Genomic DNA, 10,704 nt, shown 5'->3' with positions numbered 1-10,704 from the left:
AAGAAAGCTAAAGCCAGAGCGCGTAGCTTGCCTTCTTCGGGGCGGGTGTAAGTTTCATTTTTCCCGTTGACGCACTCACTGCTCTTGACATTCTTTCGTTTTCCCGCGGGGGAACGAACGTTTCCCAGAAGCGAACGATTCACTGTTCGAAGAAAACTTAGAACCTTAGAAGGCTGTGTGCCTCCAGCTCGGTGAAAAGTTTCCCTAACGACCAGCCAATGTAAGTCACGCCATTTCCACCAACCATCTTTGCTTCGTCCTCCTCCTCACGAACCTTTCTGGGCCTATCAGCTCGAAGCTCGTCCGGGATTGTTTTCCAAAATAATAAGATCTTTATGTACGACGGAGGAAAAAGGTTCCGATGAGCCTTTTCTTGCGAAAAACGCTGCTACTGTCCGTGTTAAGTGCTGGTTAAAGCAAATCAGCACACAGCACACCAAAATGGGCGACGCAAGCACACCCAATCTAATGCTTCACTAAAATTTAAAAGCGTAATGAAACTTTTCACCCCAAAACTCAATCAGCACGGGGCAATATTTTCAATTATTAGGCAATGAGCCGGCAAACTGCTCCACTCTGTGTTTTTTGTATTGTTTCTTTCCCATCTTCCGAAAGTAATAAACCTCATTAAGGGATAAATTGAGCTTGTTTTAAAGATGTCCTGCCCGCGTCCTGCTGGACTATTCGTTTCGGATACGGTTTGAGATGGGAGGTATAGGAAAAAAAAGCAAGCAAAAACAGCAAAGAAATAATCATAACTTTCAATTTCAAACATGATATTATCAATTTTATTGCTAGCACTTACACCTCCTATCGCTACGATTATTACAATTTTGTTAGTCACTTTTTTATACGCCTTATAAACTGCAACTGCGTACAAGATTGTATTCCAGGTTCGGATCGGTTCCGTTTACTTTCGTTTGCACACTCACACACACACGCACACGCACACTTATGCCACTTATCAATTGTTTTGTCTGATATATTGATATAGTTGCTGATGTTTTTGTTTTGTTTCGTTTCGATTCTTACGTTTATTTGGCTATTTGGCGACACGTCACCTTTCGTACTGGCATTATGTTAGTGTTTGTTTTATTCCCCTTTGTTACCACTTTGGTTAACATATTCATGGTGATTTACTTTCTTTTATGCTATTTTATCGTAAACTAAAAATGCTTTCTTAAACTTCCACTACACTGTTTGAATCTACCCTACCACAAGGTTTGACTTTTCTATTTTTCCAATCAATGCTTTCGGGAAGCTTTATTTGTTAGTTTAATGTTTCTTTTTCGTTCTCTTTTTTTACAAAACGTTCTTCCTGTCTCTTTCTCTTTCTCCGTTCAGTACTATTTGCTTCAGTTCACTGTACATCCTTTCCAGTTCAGCACACAGTTTCAAGTCTTTTGTTGTATTTGTATTGATGAGTTTAATGTTTGCTTTGTTAAGGTTATTACTTTTCTTGCTATGTTTATATCTTTATTTAATTACACTTCTCGCTTCGCGTTCGCGCTCCCAAACAGTTTCAGGCTCCTTTATTTCAGTTTAAAGCAGATTAAAACACAAACGCAACACAACTGTTTCCGCCCATTCGAGCCGACGCTTCTACCTCGTTGGAACTTTGGAAAACTTGAATCAACGAAACAGTTTTCACCAGCTAAGAAACACCTTTCCGGACTAAAAGATAACCTTTCATGGCATCCCTGCTACCGTCAGCCCAGGACCTGCAGAACCAAAGACGCGGGAGCTTATGAATATTCATCACTTTTACTTTCTTTTCAAGGATGGATCATCCCTTCAACTCTGCTCTACCCCTCCTTCCCTTCTGGCGGCCTAATGGCAGCCAAATGATAAAGCCCGGCTAGCCACTTTCGCCCGCTGAATCCAACCACCCTCTCCAACCCTCCGTTTTTAGCAGCCGTCCATGTGCCCGTGCCCCATTGATGGGCGACTAATTCGATGCGGTCGGGAGTACGGATAAGATAAATAAAATAATAACTTGAGCCCCGAGTTTATCCACATTTACATAATTTATCCTAATTACTACACTCTCTTAACTGTTTGCTCTGCTTTCTCTCTCTCTCTCTCTCTGTGTCTACCTTGTCTGTTTCGTGAAGGAAAATACCTTCACGTGGCACTCGAACATTCCCCCAAACCATCGTGCGTCTCCGTACGCAAATATGTACCGGGCGACAGCGGGGGTTTTCTCCTGCCATACAGACGCCGCGCGGATGATTTTATCAAAATATTCACTTCCGCTAATTTGTGCGCCGGCTCTCATCATTCCATGCCGACCGATTAGCTGATTAGGACGTGGGCTGTAAAGTAATGTGGTAGCAGTTGTTTTTTGTGTTTGCCATTTTCTTCAGAACCTTTCTCGAAGCTTTTCCATGGAAATAATTCCACCCTTCCAGGTGGTAAGCGAAGAGGCCGTGCCCTGTGTTTCGCTCACAGCTCATATGCCATTGCGTAGAAATAGATAGCGATGGAGCAATAAGCTGTCTACGAGAATTTTCAAAACAAAAGAGGGATCGCGTAACAACAAAAAATGCGCCGAGTTAAACTTTTTATCCATCCCCAACCACCTCACCGGAAGGAAAAAGGGATCGGTCTCTTCGGAGTTTTCCTATTGCTGAAAACTTTTTACCGGTGTAAACCGAGCCCCTGCTACCTTACCGATTGGTTGATTTTGCGTTCTATCCTGTCACAAATATGTTCGCTCTTTCTCAAGCAATTTGACAAGCCAAACCGGGGTGGCTGCTACACAACCAGCACACACAAACTCCACCCAGCTGCACTCAATTACCTGTTAATCTAATCAAACATTTTGACTACAGCTACTCTCGTTGGAGCATCTCGCTTCCTCTCTCTCTCTCTCTCGGTCTCTAGGATCTCCGGAAGCAGTCGAGCATGATTACGACAACAGCAGGTGACAGCAGCAAGACCCGTGCCGGGACGTGTTGAGCTTGCGGTAAAAATTACGGAAAAACTCGTCCGTTTCACTTACAGCCTCGAGTGAGTTCGCGAGCACATGCCCAACCAGCGTGTGTGGTAAGTGATAGGAAACATTTCAACAATTTCTCTACACCTCTACCCACCCAGCCACATGGTTGGAACAAGGAAAAAGTGCCAGTGAAAGTATTCGATGAGTTTATTACATTACATCCCCAGCCGCACACACACACACACTCGTGAGTGTGGATCGATGCTGGGAGGCATTTTTTTCCAATTTACATATCACACACTCCTTTCCGCCGGTTAGTGTTGGAAGCGTAATTTGTTTAACAGCTCATTTGAAAGCACAATTTCGCTTGACTAAATTATCGCCTGATCATCCTTGCGCATTAGACGGCGGATGGACAGAACATTTGCTCTTGTGTGATGTCATACATGGACGCTTTGCTTTGTGTTGCTTCGTGTATCATTTGCATCAAATATACAATGTCAATGTAAGTTGAATCGTAATTGAGCTCAATTTGGTATTCACGATTGTATCATAAGCGTTCATGAACAATAATCTGAACTAACTTTCTGTAAAGAAGCCTTTTGATGAGGTTCAAAACTCGACTCTTGAGTCATTCAATAGATTTCTATTAGTTTGAATTTGAATCCACGCGAATGCTTCAATCTTTTGTAACCTAAGACAGAACACAGTTGTGATGGCTTAAGGTAGTTGTCTCGCTACGTCGTTGACAGTAAAACATGCATTCTTGGCACAGAACAGAACAGAACTTGGCACTTGTAGATAATGTTGCTAAAAGCCTTTTTAATTTGGCTTGTGTCATTGTGTCGAACCAGAGTAGGAAGCAGACATTGGAGATTGATATCTAAGGATTCAAAAGCGACTCTTTTGCGATGTTTACAAATAAAAACTATATTTGAAAGTATTTGTAAAGAGCTCAAACTTTTGTAACAGATACTTCATATAGCCTCTGTAAGTCCTAAGCATGCAGTAAATGATAGAGATGTCTGATCATTCTTTGTATTTTATGTAATGCTTATGTCTCACTGTTCTGCCGAGATGACTTCAAATTCAGTAAAAAGTTTGTTTATAAAAACACATTAGCATCTGTTGTATTTTGCCCCACATTAGAACAGAGTTCTTCAAACTCTAAGTAAAGAACTCAAAATGTTTCCTTGAATAATAACTGTTTACTCAAATGAATCCAAGATTGAGTACAATCAATACTTAGCTTAGTTTCTCCAATAGCTCAGTTCTATGCATCGGAACAACTATTACCAACCTCATCCAAATCTTACCCCTTGGCCGGTAATTTCCATCCATTTGCAAACGAGACACTTTTCATCGTTGGCGGAGTTCATTCCAGCGAACAATGCACAACAATCGCCGGCGTACAAGTGGCATCCTGCCAGTCGCCAAGTTTCAGCACGCCCATTATTAACGTTTCAAACGGCGGAAACCAGAACCAGAATAACGACACACACAAAAAAACCACAACAAATGACTCCCTTTTTCTACTTCCCAGACCCGCTTGTGATGGCGGCATCATTTCACCCAGCACGATCAAAGTTAAACTCTTTCACTAGGAGCGTTCCAACGCCCAGGTAGACACCGACTCGGCGTGTGCTTTCACCGTACATCGAAAAGCTTTAGTATCCACAATCCCTTCACAAGGGAGCGTGAAACAAAACAAAAACGCGTGAAGCTCTTCGCCAGCAAAGCGGTTCAACCAAAAGGGGGGAAAAGCGATCTAACAACTTCCAACCAAAGCCGCTGAGTGTGGCTGCGTGTGTGTGTTCAATGTGCTGTTAATGTTTATCTTCTCGCCAACAGCTTCCTGCCCGCCAGAGACCAGTAATAATCACGGTGTGCCAGTTTTCCCCAGAAAGCCGCCGCCGTCTCGTCTCGGCGAATTTTCCTGCGTGCGTTGAACCAGAAAGGGCCACCAGGCCGCGTACCATTCATAACCATTGCCAGGGATGCCAGTGAAATGTATCTCCGTGTGTATGTGCTTGTGTGTAGAATTTCTCACTCTTGCAGGCTCCTCCGAAAAAGCGCTCTGGTGTTATGGGAATTCAAAGTACACGATACATCACGCGAAAACATTCGCGCACGTGTCGGGCCCGTACGTACATACATTCCCTCGATCCACGAGTGCACACCTTTGTGCACAGGTGGCCACCAAACCATCGCAGGCAAAGGAGGTAATCGACCAGGCCAATCCTGCCACCTTAGCTAAGGATACAGACTTTCGCGCCGCACACACACACTCTCTGGGGCAGTCTGCCAACGGTAATTACAGATTCATGTAACGTGAGCTATGCGGGGAGAGCGCAAATGGAACATCCACAACACAGAGCGCCCGGCCAGACCAATCCACTCGAGACTCCACCACGTACACGTGGTGCTGCTCCATTTGTTTTATTATCCTTTTTGCTTCCCCACCGACTTTGCCACCACGATTACAGCCCAGCCCACCAAGACCCTATCAGCAAAAAAACACAATGAATGTGGAAATCCATAATTTGTATAGCCATTTTCCAAAAAAGGACCGCGTCATACCTTTTCCCCTCGAAAACACACACCACAACAACAAAAATCCCCCAAAAGTCTCGGTCCAGTTTACCAGGCTTTGGACAAACATTCGTACATTCCGACATAGCAGCAGTCGCGGTATGCGAGCGTTTGTGCAGAGAATTGAAAGTAAAAGTCCCGGTCCCTGCCCCTATCCCGGAAAAGCTCCCCACAAAACCTCCTGCCAGGTTATGAATTTGGAGAATGCAAAATGTGCCCGACGGTAGCTCGATGCTCGATGTGGTCTGCACGCTGTGGTACGTTGCCAAATTTCTGCTCATTATTTGTGTTGTGTATGTGTGTGTGTGTGTGTGTGTGTGTGTGTGTGTGGGGCCAAAGTTGGTCCACCACCAGAGAACACACGCTCTGCCCAAACAATGTGAAAATTGCTTAAAGCAAACACAGACGTACAGAGGCGAAACAGTTGGAGAGTTTTACACAGGCAGGATGAAGGTTGCTCTTTAATTTTCCACAAACCATCCACAGACGGCGTGTACACTGATAAGAACACTCGAGCCAGGGCCGCCTGTCGCCCCAGTATGCAAGGTGGGCAAGCGAGACTCGCTCGCAAATCGTTTGTTTTAATTTTTAGCCCACCATCATCATCTTCCCCATCATCACCTCCGACAATGGCTTTCCGTGGGAGCCGTAGCAGAAATTCAACCAACAACAAAAAAACAAACGGTTAGCCGTCCAACCCTCCAATCCACTCACGCTCTGGCTGAAGTGCTCTGAAAAACATAGGAACGTCTGTTATGGACGGACCAGAGGACCGCACCAACCACCCGTTCTTCGTTCTCCGGCACGTGAAACGGCATCGGATAATCATGGCAAATGTGGAACTTTTTCCGCATTCCTAACTCAGCCACCGTGCAGTTACATCGGCCCCTCACGGACCGACGCTTCTGGCTTTTGGTGTTGAAATTGTGGAAATGGTAATGCAAAAAAACAAAACGCCAGGATTGTGGTTAGTCTGGCACTGTAGCTGTGGGGGATATGGACGATGAGAGCCCCCTGTTCGGGAAAGGGTACCTCTACTTTCAATTTTCTTTCACCATTTCATGGTAGTACTACTACTACACCTTTCCTTCACGGATTAGTGCACAAAAACGGGATTAAATTCCAACCACTTTATCTACGTGTATCCGGCGTACGCAGCGCGCAAGGAAATACAACAACGGCAAGGATCTGTTTGCACTAACCTTTTTTGGCCCTTTTTTTGTTGGTTCCTTGGGTAGGTTCACTTCGCTGCTGCTTTGCTCGTTACACTTCAACACATTATAATTACAATTACCCTACACGGCAAACGGGATGACCGCACGTACCGTGCGTCCCTGGGCCCGTATGTGCTAGTGAGTGCGCAATGTTCCAGGTGGAAATGATACGGCGCCAAAAAGTTGGAACTATTTTCGAGGATTCTACGTCTTCTTTTCTTGCCGAGCGAAACAAAAAAGCAATTAACTTTGATCAAATTGAAATTCGGAGCTTAGAGGGAAGGCTAGGCGAGTTCAAAGTTTAGTCCGGGTTTGTTTTCACATCTTTTTGCTTTGTATCTTGTGTATGTGGAATTATGCTTTATTTATTTGACGCTAAGAGTATTAAGTGCTTCAAGAGCGCACAGGATAGAGATGCAATGAGATGTAGTGCAGATGCAGTGATAATGTGTTGTGGCGTTATATCGTTTGTAATTTGTTATCTGACATTCAGTTCTAAGTTTTGTAGAGCTAAACTGTATGCCCTATTGTCCTTCCTACCGTAAAGGAGACTTGTTTTGAACCGTTTCATTATTGCTGTGCTGGTTTTCATTTTTTATATTATGGGAAGTTAATTTTCGTTGGCGTACATTACAGATAGTGATGCTTAGTAGTAGAGGAAATACTATCGATTATTCTCTACCCTCCTCCATCAGTAAGCCAGTTCGTCTAGTTAGTCTCAAAGTACTGATGGCCCTCGCTTTTATCCTCCAGTCAAGGCAACAAGACCTTTTGATGTTCGAAGTTGTTCAAAGTTCAAGAGATGTTAAACTATACTAATACACTTAATTTTACAGATTACTCGATGGAAAAACAACTCTCGACTAAAACAGATCTCTCGATCATAGACAATATTGTACATCACGTATCGACATGTGTAAGAGTGTTTTGTTATCAAAAAAGAGTATCTCAAGCATTATATCATACAGCAAACCTTATTGTAAATATACATGATTATTTGAAGAAAAGGGGGAAAATCATCACAATCAACTTAGAAGCTAAATCAGATCCGCCTGCGCACCGAACGTCTCATGCTGGAATGTTTTGCGAAAGGTGCGCAATTCTTTTGGAATGTAATTGTATGGTAATATAATGTGGACTGCTTGCTTAACACATCAAACAAAAGACTTGTAACTCTCCAAACTTAAATAAATTAAACCTGCACGTAGAACCTTATCTTAAAGTAGTCAGTTAGATTCCGAAAGCGAGAACCAACTTACACGCTAGCGTCGCATTCCTCCAACCTTCAATACTATAACTCCGTAATCGGTAGTGGCTTGTTGTAGTAGACGCTTGGGTTCTGCTGCAGGTACAGCGGGTAGCCCCCGTTCAGCATCGGCTGCCCTGCACCGCCATGGTACAGATTGCCCGTCCGTATAACGTAGTCGTCGTCGGTGAGCGGTTTATCGTAGTCCACCACCGTCGATAGCTCCGTACGCCCGATCGGTGGAAGCACCGGCAGTCCTGGCGGACCGGCCGGCGTTACACTAGCTGCCGCCTTGCTTTTGCACCCATTCTTCAGGTACTCCCGCAACAGGCCCCGGAAGCGATAGAATGCCAGCGCAATCGCAGTAACGATCGCCACCAACGGGACCACCACGGAGATCAGGTTTTTGTTCTTCTCCAGCGCGTACTCACACTCCCACTGGTCGGGCAGATGGTGCGGACACCCGGTAGCATTGTAGCTGACCCGCGCTGCCGACTGTAACCGCTGCAGCAACTTCGAGTAGTAACAGTCGCAGTTGATCGGATTGTCCGAGATGTCGACCGTGCGCAAACTGTTCCACGAAAGCATCCCTTCGTCGAGCCGCTCCAGCCCATTGTTGCGCAGGCTGAGATGCTTCAGGTAGAGCAGTCCGGCAAAGGTGGCCTCCTCCAGCACGGTGAGCGCTTTGTTCGATTCAATCACAATCGATTCAAGGTTTGTGTTTGTCTGGAAAGCGGCACGCTCGATCCGGCGCAAGTACAGTGAGCCCTTCAGCTCGAAGCGCTTCAGATTCGGAAGACCACGGAATGCATGGGCCGGCACCGTCTCAAAGTGGTTCTGTCCAATGGCCAACTCCTCTAGACGACGCAACACAGCAAGTGTGGACGAAGGAACGCGCACGAACCGATTATCGGCAAGGTTGAGTGTCTTCAGGTTCTCTATCCCAGCAAATGTGCCTTCCGATACGTTCGGCAGTAGACTGCTTCGCAGGTCCAGCAGTGTCAGCTCCGAGAGCACTTGAAACGCACCATCCTCGATGGTCACCAGCGAGTTGGTGCCAATGTACAGCTCTGCCAGCTTGTCGATCGGTTTGAAGGTCTCCGCCGAAGGGATCACACTCAGCAGATTGTCATCCAGCAACAGAATCTTCAGATCACCGATTCCCACAAACGAACTCACCGACAAACCGACACTTGCGATCCTGTTCTGACCGAGGTTCAACTCCTCCAGCTTGGCAAGCGGTGTGAAGGTTAGGGCGTCGATCTGATCGATCAGATTACCGCGCAGGTTTAGGACCAGCAGCTCACCCAGCCCAACAAACGTGCGGTTCGAGATAGTGCTGATCTTGTTGTGATTCAGATGCAACTGCTGTAGCTTCCGCTGGTGGCCGAACGTACGGTCGGGAATGTTGAACAGATAGTTGAAGCTGAGATCGAGCAGCGTCAGCTCGGAGTAGAACTGTATCGACGAGTCAATTATTCGTATCTTGTTGTTCTTGATCACCAACCGCTGGATGGAAGGGTTCAGCGCGATGGGCAGCACATCCAGATGACCTTCCTCACAGTTGACGTCCAGCTTTTCATCATCGCAATGGCAGCGATGAGGACAGTGCAGCAAGCTTGAAGACAGATCCGGAACAATCAGTCCAAGTATGAAGATCCAAGACAAGATGAGAGTCATTTTGAAGATTAAAGAAGATCCAGAGCTATAGATTGGTATTCTGTAAACATAAGACGGAGAAATATTTTTCATTAATGATATTTGTAGTTACAAAACTTCAATCTAACAATAATAGTTCCTTCACAAAATTCATGGAAAATACACGCAATGATACAAAAAATTCTATTGAAGTCTCAGTTTCGGACTTCAGTCAAACACGTACTCCCATCACAAATAACTTCTCCAAGAGCACCTTCCAATATCTCACTCCGTATTACATACACACGTTGGAATTATTTATTCAGCGCACACCAAAGTAAAAACTGCAACTGCGAAGCGATACCCTAACACTGCTAACACAATTTATGCCAAGACCTTTCGAGTGCTGTGGAAATCAAATTACACCTATGCTGCTGAAGTGACAACCGGCACGGTAGCGAACCAACACGTACCGCCCAGAACGACTCGAGGGTTCGATAACGTGTGACTGAAGTCGTTATCGTTAACGCGATATGCTACCGCGTTCAGGAGGTCTTGGTGAGAGGTTGCAAGTTTACCCGGTGACCGGTGGTGTGAAACAGCTAAGATGAAATCGAATTTTCCATCCACGGTTGCCTGGTTGCCTGCTCTCAGCCGATTGGGAGTTTCGGATTTTTTATTTTTTTGCTTTTTAACAAATCCATCCAATCCGCCCTTTTCTACCGAAACTTCACCTTTCCGCTCTCCAGCAACGACAACAAAAAAGGTGGGATTAATGCGCGAGGATTCATTTCTGATTCAACGCTCGGATCTAAATTTTGCCCCTGACTTCCAGCAACGATTAACTTCTTTTTCCATTTAAAAGCATTTCACTTCCCCTGCCCGGTTCCTCTCCGGTCCTTACTTCGAGCCGTACCTTCACTTCGGCGAGCATTTCGATGATTCAAGTGCTTAAAACTTCTGAGCAACTTCTCGCTCCCGAGCATTTTTTCGAGTGATTTTTCCACGAAAAATCCTTCACGAATTCGCATTCCAGCGTACAATCGGCATTTGACTTGGGCCGATCTTCAATC

The 10,704-nt window shown here is 45.2% G+C and overlaps 1 protein-coding gene across 1 annotated transcript in view; it reads right to left on the bottom strand.

The window, feature by feature from the left end:
• Window positions 1–759: 759 nt before the first annotated feature.
• Window positions 760–10,704, bottom strand: part of LOC133392712 (insulin-like growth factor-binding protein complex acid labile subunit) — a 34,537-nt gene continuing 24,592 nt past the window's right edge. The window contains exon 2 of the mRNA XM_061653483.1: window positions 760–9,713. Coding sequence (XP_061509467.1) covers window positions 8,039–9,673 — 1,635 coding nt within the window. The 5' untranslated portion in view covers window positions 9,674–9,713 and the 3' untranslated portion in view covers window positions 760–8,038. The remainder of the gene's footprint in view (window positions 9,714–10,704) is intronic.

Source organism: Anopheles gambiae, chromosome 3 (assembly GCF_943734735.2).
Source record: "Anopheles gambiae chromosome 3, idAnoGambNW_F1_1, whole genome shotgun sequence".
Classification (NCBI taxonomy): Eukaryota; Metazoa; Arthropoda; class Insecta; order Diptera; family Culicidae; genus Anopheles; species Anopheles gambiae.
This window is presented reverse-complemented; position numbering and strand designations above follow the sequence as displayed.